The sequence below is a fragment of the Notechis scutatus genome, chromosome 2 (assembly GCF_049901735.1).
Source record: "Notechis scutatus isolate UNSWTSFEM ecotype Mainland chromosome 2, rNotScu1.2, whole genome shotgun sequence".
NCBI lineage: Eukaryota > Metazoa > Chordata > Lepidosauria > Squamata > Elapidae > Notechis > Notechis scutatus.
This window is the reverse complement of record NC_142010.1, coordinates 114264421-114287674: the sequence shown is the minus strand read 5'-3', so window position 1 is coordinate 114287674 and position 23254 is coordinate 114264421. Positions and strand designations below refer to the sequence as shown.

The 23254-nt window shown below is 44.7% G+C and overlaps 1 protein-coding gene across 1 annotated transcript; it reads right to left on the bottom strand.

The window, feature by feature from the left end:
* Nucleotides 1–602: 602 nt before the first annotated feature.
* On the bottom strand, nucleotides 603–14828 carry WFIKKN2 (WAP, follistatin/kazal, immunoglobulin, kunitz and netrin domain containing 2). The gene is made up of 2 exons (XM_087955904.1): nucleotides 14319–14828; nucleotides 603–2970 (listed from the first exon to the last, which is right to left on the bottom strand). Exons 1-2 carry the CDS (start codon nucleotides 14526–14528, stop codon nucleotides 1450–1452), a joined length of 1731 nt encoding a protein of 576 aa, XP_087812030.1. The 5' UTR covers nucleotides 14529–14828; the 3' UTR covers nucleotides 603–1449.
* Between the last annotated feature and the right edge of the window lie 8426 nt (nucleotides 14829–23254).

Genomic DNA, 23254 nt, shown 5'->3' with positions numbered 1-23254 from the left:
AACAATTGTCAATAAGAAAGACAAACAAAATTGGCTAGTGGCAGGGGTGGGATTCAATTTTTTTAACAACTGGTTCTGTGGGCGTGGCTTAATTGGTGGACGTGGCTTAGTGGTCATGTTATTGGTTGGGCGTGGCCAACTCAATATCACTCACATCTCCTCCCCGGCCTCTCATGATTGTGGGGATGCTGCAATAGTTGTAAGTGTGAAAAATGGTCATAAGTCACTTTTTTCAGTGCCATTGTAACTTTGAATGGTCATTCCACACAAGCAAAGTACCAGCAAAGGAGGGGGGAAATACTCCAGAGAAGTTCCTGAGTCAGGAAGACTAGTCCTGCCAAGAATGTAATAAGGGTTAATGGAGAGGCAGTTTCCGTAAGCAACACCAGAATGTTTCCTTCCTGCCTTCCTTACAGGATTAGGCCAGTAATTTCTTCTAACAACCAGTTCTCTGAATTGCTTAGAATGTTAACAACCGGTTCTAGCCGAATAGGTGCGAACTGGTAGAATCCCACCCTGGCTAGTGGGCATTGCATACCTGGAGACAGCAGAATAGAAAGGAAAGAACTGGAGAAGTTCAATGAGAAGGGTGAGAATGCAAAATGTTATTTTCTATTTTATTCTGGATTTTTGTAGGGAAAGCATTGTTTGAACCGTGTTACTACTTGAAGCTTACACCATAGTTTTCCTTAATTCCCAGCTAAAAGTAGCAAAAAAGTGGGGAGCTGAGAAATTAATGCTGCTCCTCAGTGCAGTGCAAAATGTTTAATACTTAATGTGGTGCACAATATTTTATTTGGGTAGGAAAGTGCAGTGAGATCATAATGTGTGGTTTTGCTTCCAAATTCATCGTCTGATAGAACAGATCATTTGGAATGTGACTAGATGGGCACACTGTTTAAAAATCTACTACAAAAATGTCTACTGAAGATGAAGTCCCTGCCTCGAAATCATTTCCAGTCAGAACAGATGCCATAATGGATTGGTTTAATGGCTATAATTATTGTGATTATAGGGAATAATTTACAGATTCTTTTGCAATATCCTGAAGAATGGGATGCATTTCAGATGCTTTTCACAAACATCTCTGTATTCCAAACAAGAGCTATTAGGCTAAGAGTTTTTGCATGTTTCAGCTCTGGACAAATACTACAAAATGGGGTGGTTTTTTTTTAATATGATGAAAATCGCATTCTTAGCAAGCGATAAACACCAGATGGCATTTCTAGAGTGATAGATAGATAGAAATCTAAAGATTAATGGCTGTTTACAGCTATTTTAAAATATTTGTCAAAAAGACAACTGTCTCTCTGCTACATGCCATTCATTCCTTCATATGTAATACATAACATATATCAGCAAACAAGAGTTACACAAGGGGCAAACCTATTGTTTGTTAGCACTATATAATGCACAAATCTGGAAAGCCAGTGAGCTACTCTCAGGGCATTAGTACAGTCCTAAGAACTCTTTTAATAGCTCACAGGTTTTCTTGTGGATGACTTCACGCAGTTTTCGAACGCGTCGGACACTTGAGGCCCCAACAAAACTATCCGGCTGTAACACAGCCATTCCATTGTAGACATCCCCCATGATGATGAGCAGGCCTTCCGTTGCCGTAATGTTGGGGCACGGGCAGCTCCAGTTCATGTTCAACAAGGTGATTTCTAAAGGCTCCCTTCCCAAGAATTGGAGCCCCATTTTCTCATCCTTCAGAATCTCCTCTACCGTCACCAGGGCATGGCCGGAATCTTGGTCCTCTGTCAGCTCCATGACACGGCCAAGAATCACAAAATCGCTTTTGCAGAAGCTGGTCACCAGCTTTTGCCGGGGTTTGCAAGCCTTGCCAACTTTACAGAGCCTATCCAGAGGGAAAGGGCACAATTCTTCGCAGGCCTCTCGGCTTTCAAAATTATTCTCATTGCCTCCACAACCTCCGTAAATGAAAGACTGACATTGTTTCGTCAAGCTGTTGTATGCCCACCGGGGCTCGTAGGCTTTGCAATGACCTTGCAGGGCTGGCATATTGCAGATGTTGATGGGGCCATTCATGCATGTCAGCATACAGCTCTCGTAGGTCTCAAAATGATTGAGATTGCTATTACAGTTCCCATAAATGAAAGCAAAGCAGTTGTTTTTCTTTGCGTCATAATACCATCTGGCTTGCTCTTCTCCACAGTCTTCACTGTCAGGTTGCTTCAGGCACTCGTTGGTTGGAAAGTGAGTTTTATTCTGCACTGATTCTGGAGAAGTAGCTTCTCCTTGGAGGACTGACAACGGGAAATCAACCCTTAAAGCACCACCAAGGTTTTGGGCTGTGCAGGTGTAAATCCCTGCATCTTGTAGTTGCGTGTTATAGATCACCAGCTGGGCAATATTGGTGACAACAATATTTCCTTGGACGTGGTTAGGCCTCATAATTACTTTCTCTTTGTTCTCAGTCTCCTTCTCCCAAGTGATTTCCGGTTTAGGCCGACCGGTAACATCGCAAAGGAAGCTTACCGTCTCTCCCACGTAGACCACCTGATGGGTTGGGTTGTTGACTAAACCAGGGGCGAGGATGTCTGTGATGGTCGTCTCCAAGTAAGCAGTGGTGGGTGGAGCTGTAGTCTCTGCTGGGACAGGGCTGGTGTTTGGCCAAGTGAGGTGATAGCGACAAGTCACCACATTGAGGGCGATGCCTTTGGTACATGCTTCTGCGTCCATGTAACACTTGTTGTAATAGGTGAGCCCGTCAGACGCGCAGGTGAAACTTGGCTCCTTTTCACACCTGTCTTTGCATTTGCAGACAGGCTGCCCATCCCAGATATCACACTCTGAACCTTGCTGGATGCACATGAATCGGTCGCAGGTGGCTTCTTTGGGCATCCCGACAGGTCCTTTCTTCCCTCTCACATCCATGTACCGGGCTGCAACACAACTTCGTGTTCCACAAACGTTAGGGCAACATTTCTCAAAAGTCTCACACTCCTAAGGTAAAAGAAAACAGATGCGATAAACATGTTTGTGGATAAATAAGGATCCTCATCAAGTCAGTAACTCTGTTAATGTCAGGGATCTCACTTTCCTGAAAGATCAACTTCACCCAACTTTTGCCTGTATGGCCATGATATTTTAAAGGGCAACTTTTATTTCAAAATATCAGATAGCCAAGAATGGAAATATATATATGCTTTAGCATGGTTTGTTAAAATTCCCCAAGGAATGTCTGGGACAGATAGTTCAGGTTGTTTGTTCTTTTGACCATCACAAATCAAAGTGGATATATCAGTGGTCCAGGAAGCTCTATTCTAGTGTTTCTCAATCTTGCAATTTTAAGATGTCTGTATCTCAGCTCCCAAATTTCCCCATACTGGCTGGGGTATTCTGGGAGTTAAAGTCCAGGCACTTAAAGTTGTTAAAGTTGAGAAATACTGTTCTAGTTTATGGACATAATGCAGTACAGTAACTTCTATGTGTGAAGAGGTAGAAGGCTGGCAGGGATGGTTATGGCTGTTTCTTCTTTACAGAGATCTCCATCCACCCTAGAGCTAGCAGGAAGCAATAGCACCATGACATTTGCTGTCCCCATGGCTCATCTCTATCCTACCCTCTGTTATCTCCATTCCCAGCCACCGTCAGACACAACAATCACCTGACTTCCCTCCCTGGGTATCAGAGACAGATTTACACTCCATGAGGCCTCCCTTAGATGGCACCAGATTAAGGTGACAAATGCACATTTAATTTTGCTGTAGCCAAGGGCAGCTCAAACCTATCCTCCTGCTGGATTGCAGAAGAGATGAAGGCAGCATTATGGGGGGATATAGCAGAGAAAGAGACAGTCAGGGCAAAATGGCTGGTGTGGATGGAGGAAGCTCCTATGTGCTACAGGTGAAACTCGAAAAATTAGAATATTGTGCAAGAGTTCATTTATTTCAGTAATGCAACTTAAAAGGTGAAACTAATATATGAGATAGACTCATTACATGCAAAGCCAGATAGTTCAAGCCGTGATTTGTCATAATTGTGATGATTATGGCTTACAGCTCATGAAAACCCGAAATCCACACTCTCAAAAAATTAGAATATTACATGCAATCAATAAAACAAGGATTGTACATAGAACAATATCGGACCTCTAAAAAGTATAAGCATGCAGATATACTCAGTACTTGGTTTGGGCCCCTTTTGCAGCAATTACTGCCTCAATGCGGCCTGGCATGGAAGCTACCAGCCTGTGGCACTGCTGAGGTGTTATGGAAGACCAGGATGCTTCAATAGCGGCCTTCAGCTCTTCTGCATTCTTCTGTCTCATGTCTCTCATCTTTCTCTTGGCAATGCCCCATAGATTCTCTATGGGATTCAGGTCAGGTGAGTTTGTTGGCCAATCAAGCACAGTAATCCCACAGTTATTGAACCAGGTTTTGGTGCTTTTGGCAGTGTGGGCAGGTGCCAAGTCCTGCTGGAAAATAAAGTCACCACCCCTTAAAGCTCGTCTGTGGAAGGAAGCATGAAATGCTCCAAAATCTCCTGGTAGACGGCTGCGTTGAACCTGGACTTAATAAAGCACAGTGGACCAACACCAGCAGGTGACATGGCTCCCCAAATCAACACAGACTGTGGAAACTTCACACTGGACTTCAAGCATCTTGCAGTGTGTGCCTCTCCATTCTTCCTCCAGACTCTGGGTCCTTGGTTTCCTAATGAGATGCAAAAGTTGCTCTCATCAGAAAAGAGGACTTTGGACCACTGAGCAACAGACCAGGTCTGTTTTTCTTTAGCCCAGGTAAGATGCTTCTGACATTGTTTGTTGTTCAGGAGCGGCTTGACAAGAGGAATACGACATTTGAAGCCCATGTCCAGGATCCATCTGTGTGTGGTGGCTTTTGATGCACTGACTCCAACCTCAGTCCACTCCTTGTGAAAGACCCCAACACTTTTGAATGGCCTTTTCCTGACAATCCTCTCCAGGCTGCGGTCATCCCTGCTGCTTGTGCACCTTTTTCTTCCACACTTTTCCCTTCCACATAACTTTCTATTAATGTGCTTTGATACTGCACTTTGGAACATCTAACTTCTTTTGCAATTACCTTTTGAGGCTTTCCCTCCTTAGGGAGGGTGTCAAGGATGGTTTTCTGCACAACTGTCAGGTCAGCAGTCTTTCCCATGATTATGATTCCTACTGAACCTGACTGAGAGACCATTTAAAGGCTCAGGAACCCTTTGCAGGTGTTATGGCTTAATTAGCTGATTTGAGTGGAACCCTTTGAACCTAGAATATTGAACCTTTTCACAATATTCTAATTTTCTGAGATTGTGGATTTGGGGTTTTCATGAGCTGTAAGCCATAATCATCTCAGTTATGACAAATAATGGTTTCAACTATCTTGCTTTGCATGTAATGAGTCTATCTCATATATTAGGTTCACCTTTTAAGTTGCATTACTGAAATAAATGAAGTTTTGCACGATATTCTAATTTTTTGAGTTTCACCTGTATTTATGTTGATTTTTTTCCCTAATGGGTGCAAGAAGAGCTACAACAATCTTAAGATTTTCTTTGCCTGCATCTCCTTGGTCATTAGAGCTCTAGATGAAATGCAATTACACCGAAATGGCAAATGGAAATAATGGATGACCATCTTGTCTGTTCTTTAGTCATGCACACAACTTCTTGTAATGTTGATTTTGATTTTTAAGAGTTGGCTGGTGGCTGCATTCTAGAACAAGCAGAGAAATATTTGAATACTAACTTGGAAGGTAAGGGGAGATACCACAAGCACGAATATTGTTCTGTATTTATAATAAATTGGTCGAGTAATTTCAGTTTATATATGTATCCTACACACGTACTAAAGAATAAATGTCATTCAAATTGGTGGGACTTATTTCTAAGCAATAGAAATAGAACTGCGTTACATGTTTTGCTTTCCTCGGCAATAGAACGAAAAAGCTGAGAAAAACAATTCATAGGAAGCCCAAAAAGCACTTTCTGTTCTCTTTATAAAAAAAAAAAGTACAACAGACTAAAATACTGACACAGACATCAGGTAAAAGCCAGTTATGCCACATGTATAATGACATAATCACACAAATGATGCGGTTTGCCACAAAACCTCATGTATGTTATTTGTGCAGTGACATCATGACTCATACAATGTCTATTGCCCTCCCCTCTCCCAAATTTGTCACCTTGTGGGTGCCATGAATATTAGTATTCCTTATAAGGCAGATGATTTGTTTCATCCAGCAATGCAAAATGATCATCCTCATTGTACAAATAAATGCATCCTTTACAGTGTACCATATTTTAAACATTGTATCTCAAAAATGTAATTGATAATGCAAGAATCCCTCTTGTCTTCCATTAATTAATATTTGAAGAATTACTTGATGGCTGATAGCATGCTTCCTTTTGTTAAATATGATACAGATTTGTAATTCTTTTCAAGTATATAATAACTCTTCCATGTAAGACCACAACATTCCAAATGACAGCTACAATAAGTAGCTACAGGTAGTCCTCAACATATAACAGCTTGCTTACTGACTGTTCAAAGTTACAACGCATTGAAAAAAGTGACTTATGACCTTTGCAGCATCCCTAGGATCATGGGTTCAAAATTCAGATGCTTGTCAGGTGGTGCATATTTATGACTGTTGCTGTGTTCCTAGGTCATGCCTATAAAATCTGGATCGTTTTACCTATTGCTCTTGCAACAAGCTCCCACATGTCCTTTGTTATTATTGAAATGCTGTTTAATTCATTTTCTAGAAACCTTAACAAAAATTAATCTTGTCCATTGGTGGCTGGCCTACAAAAATTAATCTTTTGTGGCCTTCTGGCAAGCAAAGTCAACGGGGAAGCCAGATTCGCTTAACAACCAAGTTACTAACTTATCAACTGCAGTGATTCACTTAACAATGATAACTAGAAAGGTCAAAAATGGGGCAAACACTCACTTAACAAACGTCTCACTTAATAACAGAAATGTTGGGCTCAATTGTGGTTGTAAGTCAAGGACTACCTGTACAGTACTGACAGCTTCCCTTCAGAATTGTGCCCTCTTCCTTCTATAATGCAGAGCCACCTAGTAGCCATCATCGAGATGAAGACTCTTTCCAGAGCCTGGACTAGTTTCTCCTCCTGTGTGATTCTGATTCAAAATATGGCAGTTTAGCTCTTTAAAACAATCATTTCGTCAGTCCTATAGAGGCTTCCTTGAAGAAAGTTGAAATAAGTGACATTTTTATTGGATTCATTTTTATAGGAACTGATAAAAATTTGCAAATTTATTAAATGTGAGAGGGCAAGACTTTAGGTTCTAAACCATCCAATTTGTTCTGACCTAGGCTTCCCAAGATCATGAAGCAGACTCCTCGTCCCGATAAAACCCCTTTTATTTAGGTTAAAGTGAATTCCTCTCCAGCAAAGTGCTGGCAAACAGTCTTTCACGAGATTTCACAACTACAGACCTTTATCAGGCTTGGAGAGTTGCCAGGCTGATATCTTCCAAACACCATGCTGTAGCAGCAATTACTTGGCAAGAAGTCAGGAACAGATCTTCACCCTAAACAAATTGAACTAATGGTCTCCTGCAAACACCACTCCCCTTTCACTCATCTTTATTCCCTATGGGAGGGGCCATTCACCATCTACCTGAGCCTTTATTCCCGAGTTGACCCTTGTTTCTTAACTGTTCCCTTCTCCTGACAGCTCTGTGCATGTGCACACTAGGAACAGGCTCCAGCTGTTCTTCTGCCCCACTGATCTCTGACTCCGAAGGCAGCTGATAACTGTCAAACAGCTCTGGCCCCATCTCTGCCTCCGACGCAAAGGCTTGTCAGAGCCTTCTCCAGACTTCAGGACTGGCCCATGTTCCTCCCCAACCTTCCCACTGTCCGAATCTGCCGCCAGCTCTGCTGGCCGCTGGCGGGCCATAACACAATTGTAGAAAAAAAACAGAATAGAGATATAGCCATCCCTACACGTAGTCTTACAACAATGGGGTTGAAAGAATACATACTGTGGAATTACAAAATGAGTGTTTGTTTCAAAAATTAGGAGGCAAAAGCAGGAAAAAAGGGTCGGGGGGGGGGGAACACCTTTGTATTGACTGAGAAGATTCAAACAATCAGAAAGTCCTATAGCTGGAAAACTGATTCAGGAATGAATGTTTAGACAGTTGTTCATAAGTTTCTGCTCTCCATAATATTTGTGGAGCCAGCTTGGTTTTGGAGGGAATGGGAAAGAGCATCTTTTCATATCTCATTTCTGCTTTCTATTTGCTATGTGTGAATGTCTTTTACTTTAACTGTGAGTGGACATCTGACTGAATAAGCAGGATAACAATGCCGAACAGTATTCAAATACCTGAATTGTTCTAGAGTTCTTCAGTTGGATGTTAAAATAATCTGACCTCATTGTCAGGAATCTGTTAAGCCAGAGTACATGTTTCACATGCAGAAAGGGCCAGGTTGAATGTTTACCATATTCAAATAGCTTTGAAAAAAACCTGGAAGGACACCCTGAATAGTGCTAGTAGTCTGTAAGTTTATCAGCCAGGATATGCCAACCTTGCAATTTACAGATACAGATTAACAGAGTTGCAAGGGACCCTGTAGGTCATCTAGTCCAGTGGTTCTTAACCTGGGCGATATTGCCCCCCAGGGGGCAATTTTGTTTTTCAGGGGGGGCGATTGAACGAAAAGGGGTGACAAGGGGGTGAAGGAATGGAAGGGGGGGCGATATGGGGGCGATGGAGCGAGAAGTTTTGGGGACACTTTTGAGACTTTTTTCGTACAGTGAACCACTGTATATCTGTCATACAAAAACATCAGATCACTCGCTATTAGTGGATTGAACTGTGTTTTAAAATGTTCCTCCAGCTAGCTTCAGTACAGAACACCGTACATATGTGAATATGCACCGCTCATCTTCATGCGCATTGCGCAGCAGCCTCTATCACTCTACCCATTAAATTTGTCACTCTGATTTTTGTTGCTTTCCTTCTGTAAAAATTTTCTTTGTGTATTTTTAACCCTTTTTACAGTGTGCATGAATATATATTTTCCTCAAATCTTTATTTAATTTCAGAGTTTTCGTCTTGAAATTCTTAGTTCCTGCATTGTGGTTTGTTCTTATGCCCTTTTCATATTTCTTTTTGCGTCTTAAAATTCACTTGTAATTAAATCATTAAATGTTACTGGTTTTTTTCGGGCATTTCATTTTCTTGCTGTTATGAACTAACAAAAACCACTTAATAAAACTTATCAAACTCATGATAAGCAGGCTTGAAATCCTGCACTTTTGATTGTCCCTTAGATAGCGAAAAGGGATTGGTCCTCACGGAGCAACCTGATTGGCTATTAGTTTAACATCTCTCATTGGGCAAAAGTTAAGCATTTGGGACACAGGTCATTGGTTAACGGGTCAGTAGCTAGCTCTATAAAAGGGCTGCTGCTGCCCAAGGTTTTTCGCTCTCTGTTCTTGATCCTTAATAAAGAGTTGAAGTTCACTAATTCGCCGACTCGTCTCAGTTACTTGCACCCATGCCCCGAATATAACACTGGCGACGAGGGTGGGATGCAAGAGACGATAGAGCTGAATGAACACTAAAGAGCGCCAAACAGAGCACGTGGCTGAACACGCACCAACGACGGCAACATGGCCAGCGGTGCTATACCACCCGCTCCATTTGACCCGGCAAACGAAGACTGGGACTCATATATGGATCGGTTCCAGATGTTTCTGGAGACCAATAACTTAAAGGACGCGACAACCGGCAAGAAATGAGCAATATTCCTGACCCATTGCGGGCCGGCGAAATCACTTGCAAAACCGGCTGAGGTGAAATCAATGGACTGGGACGCCCTCGCTCCCCTCCTAAAGGCCCACTATGCACTCGCAGTGCCCACACATGTCCGAAGACATGAATTTTACCAGAGGGACCAACAGAAAAGCGAAAGTCTCGCAGACTACATCGCTGACCTCCGGAACTTGGGAGGCCTCTGTGGGTTCTCCAACCTCGAAGAAGCTCTGCGAGACTGCATAGTTCTGGGACTAGATGACCAGACGGTGCAGAGCAAGATCATGGCCAAAGGGGACATCGATCTTGCCGATGCCATCGCAGACGCTACTGCAGCAGAAGCAACCAGGAAGTCGGCCGCTCGAATGCGCCGCACCAACACACCGCTCCGTCAACTCGCGAATGACACCTCACCTCGCCCCGAGAGGCACTCAACAACGGCGCACCATGAAGACCTGGAATCCCCATCAGAAAGTGATGAGGAAGAGGTCAACCGACTCCGGTCCAAACGAGACCAACAAAACCAACGATTCCCGCGAGAATGCGCGGGTTGTGGGGCAAACCACCCACGATCCGATTGCAAATTCCTCGACGCACTCTGCCATTCCTGTGGAAAAAGAGGCCACATTGCAAAGGTCTGCAGAAGCAAGCGAGGGCCCAGTCCAAAGCGCAGAGAGAATAACTGCAGCCAGTCTTCGGGATTCGCGTCCGCGAATCGGAACCACCAGAACCACCAATGGAACAACCACTCCTACAGAAATAAAACGACCTGCATATCTACGCGAGTATGTTACCGAACCCCTCAAATGGAACCTAGGGGGGAGGGGTGTTATGAACTAACAAAAACCACTTAATAAAACTTATCAAACTCATGATAAGCAGGCTTGAAATCCTGCACTTTTGATTGGCCCTTAGATAGCGAACAGCGATTGGTCCTCACAGAGCAACCTGATTGGCTATTAGTTTAACATCTCTCATTGGGCAAAAGTTAAGCCTTTGGGACACAGGTCATTGGTTAACGGGTCAGTACCTAGCTCTATAAAAGGGCTGCTGCTGCCCAAGGTTTTTCGTTCTCTGTTCTTGATCCTTAATAAAGAGTTGAAGTTCACTAATTCGCTGACTCGTCTCAGTTACTTGCACCCATGCCCAGAATATAACACTTGCAATTGAATTTTGTTTTCAGTGGTCATTGCATTTAAGTGTCTTGAATAAATAAGATAATAATGAAATACATGTATCACGAAGTTTGGGAGTAAAGTGATGGGTGGCAACAGAATTTTTCACACAGTTGAGATATGGGAAAAAGACTGGAAATAAATTATTTGCATCGATATGTCCTGATCACAATTTTAAAGAAAACAAAAATGTGTTTGCATAAATTGAAGAATTATTTCCCTGTGTTGTGATTGAGAGGTTATGTTGGGGGAGAGGGGCGATGATAACTTCCTCAATGGCACAAGGGGGCGATTCTTTCAAAAAGGTTAAGAACCACTGATCTAGTCCAACCCCTGCCCAAGCAATCTCTGCACCACTTTTGACAGAAGGCAGTCCAGTCTCTTCCTGAAAGCTTCCAGTGATGAAGCTCCCACAGCTTCTTTAAAGCTGCTTCTTAGCTCTTATCCTGGGTGCTTTCTGCAGAGCCTCAATTTCAGCTTGGTAGAAGAGACCAAGACACGATTTCTATCAAGTTTTCAAAATGCACCAAAAGTAATGCATGTACAATTCTGAAATTTGGAAATTACATCCTATTGAAATACACCAAGACTTAAACCTACATTTCTGTGCTTTTATAGAAAATTGGCCATGCCTTCATTTTGGTACATTTTATCAAAGGTTTCAAATTATATTTTACTCTTGGATAATGTGAATTGGTTTTGATGGAACAGAATTCAGCCTTCCGCAACTTGGCACACACACAAACCCCTCAATGTCTTGAATATAACTCTCATAATACCCAGAATGAATAATGAGAGGCCTAACATCATAAAACGTTACTATTGGTTCTACTATTGGTTCACAAGGCATGGCCTATACTAAAAGTCATCTGGGAAATCTGGATGTGGACTAGAATATGGCAGTTAATTCTTGTGTTTCTTTGCTGCTATCCAATTGTTATCTGGATTATTGCAGACCCAAAATTACTCATCTATTTTAACTCAGTACATAAAACAATAAAAGACCTTTATGGTTTGTCCGGTTGTCTGATGATTCCAAGGAGTATACCTAGAACCGCCAGTAAAATATCTCTCAGCATATCCGAAAGACATTCAAGTTTCTAAAGACATCTTAATGGTGCATTTATTCAGTTTCTTTATTACATAATTGGGTTTTAATAAATAGTTTGCGGCCAACAAATTACTCAAAAAAAAAAAAAGCTTGTAATGAACTAAAAGAAAATTGCACAGCCATGAATATTTTTGTGTTGCTTGTAGCTAATGGAAATCTGGTTCATCAATCAAAAGATGTACTGTATGGTTTGCAAGGAGCAAAACAGCAGAGCCTGCAATAAGCATGATCCAGGTGAATGTCTGGATGCAGCTTTTGTGTTATGCACTGCTTTATTGATTTTTTTCAATATCTCAAGTAACCCCTTTAGGGACTGCATCCAAAAATAGGCTCAATTTACTCCTTGACAGCTTGAGCATCAATACCAAAATGATCAAGGCCCAGCTGAGCAGGTATAAGGCTTGTAGAGTCACAACTAAATCTAGATCTTCCCTGCTCATAAAAGGAAATGGTTTTTTTATAAATTTCAGTATACCGAAATTATTCAAAACATTTCTCACCTAGCCTAACTTTGTAGAAATCTTGTGGCATCTCCCCAGCTTGTCTGGCTGGGTATAACTTCACTCCTCCCTTACTCCACCATTCTGCCATCTGTTTTGTGGCTTTTCTGTTGGCATCTGATCAGGGAGTCATTTTGCAAAGAGTGGTTCCAGCTGACATAAGTGATGTGCATCTAAGCATCAGGTTGGGAAAGAGGTGGGTAGCCAAAGCAAGTCAACCAACCAACCAACCACAGAGTCACATGTTCATTCTTACCTTGTCCAGCTGGTGCACTTTCTAGTTAAGCAATGCCCTTCATCAGAAGAACAAAACAAAACAAATGAGTAAAAGAAACCACAACTTGCCTAAATGATGACACGGCTTATCTGACAGGTGACTTTTACATTAATAAGCAGAGAATTTGATCCTGGATTCCACTGGGTTCCAACATCAAACACTGGATGAGATGTTGCTGCTATCATTATCCTTTATAATGAGATCTTCCAAAAATGCAGGGGATATGATATGACACTGTAAATGCTTGATTTAGACTTTCTAGATTTCGGTTTTGGGGTTTTTTCTCACATCAGTGCCTTGTATATATGCACTGAAGTCATGACCATCTTCTTTTCTTGCTGGAAAAATTCTGTGTTCTTGGTTCAGCTATAAATCAATAGTTTTTAATTGATTAGAATGCATCCTTGGTCATTCATTTATAAAGTGACCCCCTTTGGATTTATACCTTCCTTACCCATTGCCATATTGCACTGAATTACAGGTGATCACCCTGCATTGCTATTTGTTTGCCACTTGCATTTCAAATAGGCCGTGCCTCCTTTTAGCACTGAATCAGCCTCACACATCAGGAGTGGCATTAGGAGTCTTCTCCAAGAGCCATTGGCCAATGACAGCAAACTTTATTCTTCTGGGCTGGTCCAGGATGCAGAGAGAGCACAAAAGAGCATGGAGAGGTGAAGTTGAGCTAGCAAGGCCAACTTCTCAAGAAGCAGCATGTAACCTACCATCTCAAGTACATTTGCCTCTTGGAATCATCATTCAACAGCACATGCCAAGCTGTCCTTTTAATACCTGTGTTGGATTTTGAAATAGGTGCAGATGAGTTCTTTACACTGTGAGACAATGCACACAGCTGCCCTCCTGGAAGAAAATCCGCACCTCTCAAAGCAGTCCATACTGATTGGCTGGCTATTTCAAGAGCTCTGGGGCAGCAGGGGCTTGGCAGAAAGGTGGGGGGGCATCTTGGAAGATTGAGGCAATTAAGATGGGCATAGAGGGGAAGCTCTGCAGCACAGCGAGATGGTCATGCAAAGCCCCATGCTAAGAACTTCACATGGCACTGGCTGGCTTTTCTCCCTTGATCATCCTGCCTTTGCTATGCTTAAAGCAGACCTTTTGTGGTGTTGCTCCAGATGCAATTCAAAGGACTGATTCATGCATGAGGTTATAACCACGGCAAGCTGGTGACCCCTGCCTTGGTTTCCAGCAGGATGATCAGATCTAGGTGTGAGCTACAAGATCAGAAGTTCTTGCAGGTTTCAAATCCTGGTCTTTTCTCCCTAGCAAGTTCTACTTTGCTCCCAAAGTCCTTCCCCCCGCCTTCTCCTACCGATTATCTCTCTTCTGTTCCCAGAAAAAAACACCCACAGCCTCTTCTTGCTACAATAAACAGTGCAATCAGTATCTATTTATAAGTGACTTTCAGCATGAAGAAGAAGGAAAGAGAAAAGGCATCATCACTCACCAGGTCGGCGTCACACTCTCTCCCACAGGTACTCTGCGCATCAACCCAGAGATTGGGATTCATATCGTTTGGACATATCCCAGCGTGAGAATACCGGATTGGAGGCAAAGCTGCACTTTTGAGCAGGAGCTGCGGAAGCAACAAGATAAGGCGATCCCAGGACAACATCCATATCCATATCCATCGCATGAAGAGTTTGAAAAAGGACATCTCGGGTTAGCTCCGGAGGAAATACTGACAATTGACTCGGGTCTGGGTGTGGCTGTACTTGACTTTTAAAAAAAAGAAAAGAAGAAGAAGAAGAGCTGAAACAAAGGAAACAACTACACCTGTTTTCTCCGTGTCCTTTCTACCTTGCTCAGTGGTGCAATCTGATCTGGAAAGCCTTGTTGGCTTTCCAAGTCTTGGGAAGTTTGCCCCCTTATTTTATGCGAAAGGCTCTTAGTCCAAGTCAGACTTAGCTGTATTTATACCCTGCCGCTCTACAACAACTTGGAAAAAGTAAACTCTATTTCTGTGACAGGCACACGCTTCTTATGTCCTGGTGGCAGTCGTACAGATTTGTTACAAGGAGAGGGGAGGGGAAGAAAAAAAAAAAAGAAGCTGGAAAGATTTTTTAAAGGCTGGAACAGCTACGGTGGGACCCCTGCATGTTTCTGACTGGAAGGAGGCCTTCTTAACCCCTTTGGGCCTAAAGTACTTCCCTATGCAAGAATGGCATTTACTTCTGAAAGAGTGCTTGTCTAGATAATATGAACCTACAGTCCGAGGGATTTCCCGATGCCAAGGAAATATATACAATCGTTCATTTTAAAAGGGGCAGCTTAGTAGGATTGAAGCAATTAAAGCTGGGTTTAAAAAAAATAACTTTAATAGAAAGAAAAAAGAAACGTGGAGGGAGAGGAGGAGAAAAAACAAGTTTTAACTGGGGATCAAGGAAGACAACATGTCTTTACAAATGACACCCCCCCCACCCCACCCCCAAGTCTCTCGCCTGCTTTATTTGTCTTCCCCCCCCCCCCCAAGTTTCTTTCTTTCTTTTCTTTCTTTCTTTTTTTTTTTTTTTTGCTGCACTCCAACCCCACCATGGGAAATTTTAAAAAATTCCTTCACAGTTCATGAACACGAGACCCCTATTGTACGACTTTTTGCTGACCTCTTTAAGGGAAAAAAAAATAAGAACAGTTTAACTCTATGGAAACCTGCATAAAGGAATGTACTGCATGTTTGGTGCAGGGGAGGGAAGAGGAGAAAGGGGAAAACACCACTGACTTCCAGCCAGGGTAATTGTAACAGGAAGAGTTTCTGAGGCCTAGCGAGAAGAGAGAGAGAAAAAAACAAAACCCTTTCCGAGGACCAGAGGGAGAAGGCCTGGAAGATGGGAGGAAAAAGCTGACAGTGAACATCTGGAAGGCAGGGAAAGCAATGGCTCCCCTCCACCCTTGAGGTACTGTTCACCCTCTGGGCCTGCTATGAAAAGCATGTGCTGGCTGGGATCCAAAAAAGGCCTTAGGTGAGACGGAGAGCTTACGCATGCCCAGGGCGTCTCTTGCCTTGAGGTAGTCGACCCTGTTGGAACGGCATCGTTCAGGAGCTGCTTCGGGAACCCACTGTCAAGGACAGAAGGCACACGCAAGGGTGTGCATGCCCTTAGGCACGCTGACGTGGAGAAGCCGCGGCCGCCGCCACTGTGCGCGCAGCAGAATAGCAATAGCAATAGTACTTAGAGTTATATACCACTTCACAGAACTTTACAGCCCTTCCTAAGCTGTTTATAGAGTCAGTGTATTGCCGTTGTGGCCCACCATTGGCCAGTGGAGCTGGTGGTAGACTCAGACAGTGAGGAGTTTGGGGAGGAACATGGGCCAGTCCTGGAGTCTGGAGAAGGCTCTGATGAGTGCTCTGCATCGAAGGCAGAGTTCGGGCCAGGGCCGTCTGACGGTTATCAGTTGCCTTCGGATTCGGAGATCAGTGGGGAAGAAGAATAGCTGGAGCCTGTTCCCAGTGTACGCATGTGCAGAGCTGCCAGGAGAAGGGAACAGTTAAGGAACAAGGATCGACTTGGGAGTAAAGGTTCAGGTGGATAGTGAATAGCCCTTCCCATAGGGAATAAAGAGGAGTGAAAGGGGAGTGGTGTTTGCAGGAGAAAATTGGTTTGTTTAATTAATGTGAAGATTTGTTTAATCTGAGTTCATGACTCACAGAGACTCCTTGCCAAGTATTTCCTTGTACAACGTTGTGCTTGGAAGCTGTCGGCCTGATAAGCCTGATAAGGTCTGTAGTTGCAATTCACCCTTGAAAGACTGTTTGTAGGGACTTTGCTGGATGTGAATGAGAGGAATTTAAATTATCCAAATAAAAAGGGGTTTTGTCAGGACAAGGAGTCTGCTTCATGATTTTGTGAAGCTTAGGTCAGAACAATTGCTTCCAACAATCTGGGTCCTCATTTTACCGATCTCGGAAGCATGGAAGGCTGAGTCAACCTTGAGCCCTCAGAATCGAACTCCTGGAGCGAGCAGAAAGTCAACCTGCAGTACTGCATTCTAACCACTGTGACACCACAGCTCCAGATGAACAGCACACCTTTCAATCTGAGCGATGCTAGAGTTCCCCTCCGGGCAGGCTTTCTAGAGTGGCAGAATTGAGGGCATTGGTGGCACATGCTTGATCCTGGTTGAGCTTTTCCTTCTGTTGGATTTTGCCTCTTTTACTCGAGGTCAAAGGTTTGACAGAATGAGAGCCTTCTAAAATAAATTTAGGTTCTGGGGTCTTTAGTGCCACCCATCCTGCATATTGCAATGGTTCTGTAAATTTTTGTGACCAATGAAATGTGATAGAAAAAAATATATACTGCATTCCTGCATCACTGCAATGATTAAACTGATGTTTTCTTCCCTGCATCACACCCAGGCTTCATCCTTGAACCTCAATCACTGATAACAGGACCTGGCTGATTATTTTACTTTTCAATAAACTACGATAGGAGAGTACGAAAAGTGGCAAATCGCACATAATTTTCTTTCTGGTGGCTCTGCAAAGACAGAAACTGTCCATTTGCCATTGGATATTCTTACTTCAGAGCATCATATTATGGGACAGCAACACAAAGGCTGCCTACCAATGCAAGCAGTATCATAAGCTCTGTATCACAGACTAATGCCAGCTTACTGCATGGATTCTGCACAATATGTGGCATTCTGCACAATATTGTGTTCATTTTGTTTTAAAACCTATACCATTTTATTTAGCTGCAATGGAAGCAAAGCAAGAACTTGCTTGTACCTGCAAGATGGGAGGCAATGATGGGATAGGAGTAAACTACTAGAAAAACTGGCTGCTTACAACCCCTAGAACTTTTTCTGACTGCTACTTTGAAGGTTTCTCCATCCATTCTTGAGTTGGAAGGAAACTATACCAGCATGGTATTTGCTATTGGCTCTGTTTATATTTTCTCCTGCCTCTATCTCTGCAGTCAGCTTGCTTCCCCCAAAGTAAGGTGTGGATGAAGCAGGGAAAAAAATTTGGGAACAAGACTAAATGCATTTGATAAGTGAGTAAGTAAGTAAGTAAGAAAGAAAGTAAGTAAATAATTACATAAACAAACAAACATGTGCACCCATTTTGTGCTGTTCTTGGATTATCTCTATACCAACGTATTTGAAATTAGAGCAACCTTAATTGTATTTATACAATTTATACAAAATTCCTCAACTGAGGAAAGACCCAAAGGTGTGCAACAAATAAATAAAATTAATATTGCTCTAATTTCCAATACATTAAGGATTTGGGGGCATATATCTTCTCTGTAAAATAGGATGGTGGACAAAAGAGGTCCAGAGGTTCATTGGGGGACGTTTAAAACTTTGAAAGGGCTCTATTTTAATCAAGGATGAAAAAAGCTGAGAAGAGAATGGGAAATATTTTTTTCCCATGTAGCAGTCAGTCTCTAAATTGGTGACTGCCTTTTCACCAAATCCAAATCCAACCCTTGCCCACTGCTTTGTGGGGTCCCACAGGGCTCCGTACTCTCTCCGTTTCTATTCAACATCTACATGAAACTGTTGGATGAGATCAACATCCATCACCATGGACCTTGGTTCAGAGGTGGGTATTCAACAGGTTCTGACCAGTTCTGGAGAACTGGTAGCGGAAATTTTGAGTAGTTTGGAAAAGCAGCAAATACCATCTCTGACTGGAGATTTTATAGGATCCTTCCCCTGCCAGGCCCACCAAGCCACGCCCACAGAATTGGTAGTAAAAAAAAAATTGAATCCCACCACTGCCATGGACTGAGATATCATCAATATGCTGATAATACGCAGCTATATATCTATTATCTCAGGGACCGTCTCTTGCCAGTCACACCCACCCAACCCACTAGAGTGGAGGGGCAAAGAATGTTGCGGGTCCTATCCCTTAAGGAGATACATTTGGTGGGACTCAGAAGAAGGGCCTTCTCCATGGTTTGCTCCCTCCCTCTGGAATATCATCCCTCCGGAAATTAGATTGACCCTCCCCAACACTTTTTGGGAAGGCCCTGGAGATGTGATTCTGTCAGCAGAACCCAGAGCAGAATGGAGCCCATTAAATGGCTCATATGAATACATGTTGTTGCCAGGGTAGAGTGGGAGATTGTTGGCTGCATTTGCCTTCTTCCTCCCCAGATTTTGGAAGAAAACAACTATCAAATAAGAAAGCAAGATCTGGTCCATAGAGTTGCCAAGACTCAGACTGGGTAGGTAGCAATTGGAGGGGTAGCAATCATCATCATCATCATCATGAATGAATGAAATGTGGAGTATGGCAACAAATGATAAATTAACAACAGAAATTAAAATTAAAAAAGGGATGATTAAAGTAAACCATTATAATGAAATATGGGGGGATTTTATGAAAATGGTGTTGGTGGAATGCAAAGGGAACAAAGCTACTCAAGAATATATGTTGTTTTGGAGGGGATTGTTCTATATTAACATACTCCAAACGTTGAAATCTGATTGGTCCACACGGACCGCTTCCCGATTGGTCCACTGAACGGCCGTGATTGGCTTTCTAAGAATCAACCGCGATTGGCCGAGCTGATAGCAGGAGATTCAAAGCCCTGTCATTGGCCGGCAAGCCGCGAGCAATCCCTATATGAAGGGCTGCCGCGGCTCCAAGATCTTGTACAGATCTTAACCTTAAATAAAGAGCTTGAAGTTAACTGGTCTCACGTCTCGTCTGTACCCGATCTAACACTGGTGACGAAGGTGGGATCGTGAGACACTGAGACCAACGAAGCACGTGGTGAACCGACGCTGAAAACCCAGATGAGATGGCCGGCAACACCTCGCCACCTGCACCCTTCGACCAGGCTGCTGAGGATTGGGAATCATACATTGACCGATTCCTAATGTTCCTCGAGAGCAGCAATCTAAAGGTTGCCAACGGACAGAAGAAGAGGGCCGTGTTCCTAACGCACTGCGGCCCCGCAGTGTTCAAGATGGCTAAAGCCCTAGCCAAACCCGCAGATGTAAAAGAGATGGACTGGCCCGACCTCGACCGGCTGTTGCGGAGCCACTATGCCCCCGCCGTGCCCAATCTCATCCGACAGCACGAATTCTATCGGAGAGATCAGAAAGAGGGCGACAGCATCAGCGACTTCGTGGCCACGCCCAGGGACCTCGGAGGCATGTGCGGTTTCACCGACATGGATGAGGCCCTGCGAGACCGCATGGTCCTAGGGCTCAGGGGCCCCATCCTCCAAAGCTGGCTGATGGCAAGGGCAGACATCTCAGTCACTGAGGCCATCGCCGAAGCGATGGCGGCCGAAGCCACCAAGCAGTTCGCAGCCTGGATGAGGCAGATGCGTGCAGCAGACCGACCGATGACCACGGAGACGGCACCGACCCTGGAAGCACAACCAGAGGCCAACCACAAGACCACCACGCACCACGGAGACCTCGACTCCTTCTCAGGAGGACAAGGAGGAGGAGATCCACCGACTGCAGGCGGAACGAGACCGGTGAGAGCGGCGAGGTCGTAAGTCGGGGTTCCAGTGCGCCGGGTGCGGGGGCGACCATCCGCGCTCAGAATGCCGGTTCCTCGATGCCACCTGTCGGCACTGCGACAAACGGGGGCACATCGCCAAGGTGTGCCGGAACAAGAGGAACCACAGCCCATGGTCTCCTGGCGCACAATCAAGCGCCTGGTGCCTACCATCCACAGGGGTGATCTAGAAAGCCAGAAGCTGACCCTGAAAGACTATCAGGGAAACCGCATCCCCGTGGCTGGGATTGGACATTTTAAAATATCCTTCAAGGGGCGCACAGAGGTACTTCCGCTCACCGTTGTGAACAAAGACCGCCCAAGCCTGCTGGGACTACAATGGTTCGCACCATTGGGGATCGAGGTGACGGGCATCAACCACGTTGCCGAGGCGGACTGGAAGGAAATGCTCGTGAGGGACTTCCAGGAGGTCTTCAACAGCGACCTAGGCAAGTACCGGGGGTCCCCAATATCCTTCAGCCTAAACCCGAATGTTGCCCCAATCCGCTTTAAGCCATGGCGAGTGCCATTCGCACTCAAGCCCAAAATCGATGAGCAGTTAGACAAGCTCATCGCGCAAGGGGTTTTGGAGCCTATAGACCATGCCCGGTGGGAAACACCCATAGTCACCCCGATCAAGCCAGATGGGTCTATAAGAATGTGTGGTGACTACAAGGCCACCCTCAACCATGCGTTGCAGCCGAGTGCCTATCCCGTCCCAGTGGTACAGCATCTTCTGCACTCACTGGGGGGAGGTAAGGTCTTCGCAAAACTCGATCTGGCGCAGGCATATCAGCAGCTGCCAGTCAATGCCGAGACCGCGGAGGCGCAGACCATAGTCACCCACCGAGGGGCATTCCGGTGCAAACGGCTCCAATTCGGAGTCAGCGTGGCACCTGGGGTCTCTCAGAGCCTAATGGAAAGACTTTTACTAGGAATAAAAGGGGTGGTTCCCTATTTTGACAATGTACTGGTGTCAGCTACAAATAAAACCCAATTAGAAAGCCGCCTAAGGGAGGTATTGCAGAAATTCAAAGACACCGGGCTAAAAGTTAAAAAGGAAAAATGTCAACTTTGCACTGAGAAAGTTGAATTCCTGGGGTACCTCCTCGCCAAAACGGAATCCACCCCACGGAAAAAAAGCTCAAAGCCATCAGAGAAGCCCCTAGACCTAGGAATAAGACTGAACTTCAGGCTTTTCTTGGCCTCCTTAACTTTTACAATGTTTTCCTGCCCCAAAAGGCGACGGTAGCGGAACCCCTCCATAGGCTGCTGGACAAAACAGCCACCTGGGCCTGGGGGAAGCGGGAGGAAAATGCATTCAAACAGACAAAAAACCTGCTAACATCAGATGCAGTTCTCATCCAGTACAGCGAGACTCTGCCATTAGCCGTGACCTGCGACGCGTCACCCTTTGGCGTCAGAGCCATTCTCAGCCATACGCTGCCGGACGGAAGAGAAGCACCCATCGCCTTTTCTTGAGGATACTATCCAAGCCGGAGAGAAACTACAGCCAGCTGGACAAAGAGGCCCTAGCAGTCATCGCCGGAGTGAAAAGGTTCCACGAATACCTATACGGTAGGACCTTTTCAATCATTACCGATCACAAGCCGCTGCTGGGGATACTGACAGGGAACAAGGCCACCCCGAACGTCCTGTCACCAAGGTTGACAAGGTGGTCCGAGTTCCTTGCCGCCTACTCCTACCAGCTGGCAAACCGACCCGGGAAGAACATCACGCATGCAGACGCGTTGAGCCGCTCACCCCTGCCTGACCTGGAGGACGACCCGGCACCCACAACAGCAACGCTACACATAGAAACACTACCCAACCCACCCCTGACCGCGTCAGACATTGCCCGAGAGACTAATAAAGACAAATGGCTGACGCAGGTCTTGAACTGGGTGGAAAAAGGGTGGCTGGAAAATGACAGCGGCGAACAATTCAGGACTTTTCGAAACCAGCAAATCGAACTCTTTACACAGAAAGGTTGCATACTTTGGGGGGACAGGGTTGTGATCCCTGAAATGCTACAAAAGAGGGTGTTGTCTATGTTGCATGAGGGGCACCTGGGCATAGTTAAGATGAAAGCCCTGGCCAGGAGTTATGCCTGATGGCCAGGAATGGACAAACAAATTGAGACTTGGGTAGCCTCATGCGGGAGATGCCAGGAAACCAGACCCAGCCCTCCCTCCGCCCCAATCCTGGAATGGGAAACCCCTAGGGGACCATGGTCCAGGATCCATATGGACTTTGCCGGACCTACCAAGGGACACACATTCCTGATAACAGTCGACGCTTACTCCAACTGGCTGGAGGTAAGCACCATGAAATCCACCACCACGGAGGCCGTTATCAAAAAACTAAACAAATTATTCACCACCCACGGCCTACCAGACGTGCTGGTATCAGACAACGGGCCACAATTTACTGCACTGGCATTTGAAAAATTCCTGGCAGAACGGGGCATACGACATGCATTGACAGCGCCCGCTCATCCGGCGGCGAACGGGCGGGCGGAACGCATGGTTCGTTACACAAAAAATGCCATACAAAAAATTGAAACCGGGGACATACAGGAAAAAATAAATAAAATGCTATTAATACAACACATAACACCCAACACAACGACCAACAAAAGCCCAGCAGAACTCGTCATGGGCAGAAAATTACGGTCCCAATTAGATAGACTGCACCCCACTTACAACCCCGAGAAACCCCCAGACTCATCAAGCAAACACCGAACATTTAACACAGGAGACACAGTCTACGCTAAAAACTTTATGGGAGACCCGCTCTGGGTACCTGCAAAAATAACCCAGGTAACAGGCCCCCGATCATACCGCCTACAAACGGACGATGGAAGAAGCTGGAAACGGCACATCGACCAATTAAGGTCAAGAATAGCC

Coding starts and splice junctions, on each gene's coding strand:
- WFIKKN2 (XM_087955904.1), bottom strand. CDS start 14,528: ATGTCCTTTTTCAAACTCTTCATGCGATGGATATGGATATGGATGTTG. Junction 2,971..14,318: donor GAGAGTGTGACGCCGACCTG/GTGAGTGATGAT, acceptor CTTTTACCTTAG/GAGTGTGAGACTTTTGAGAA.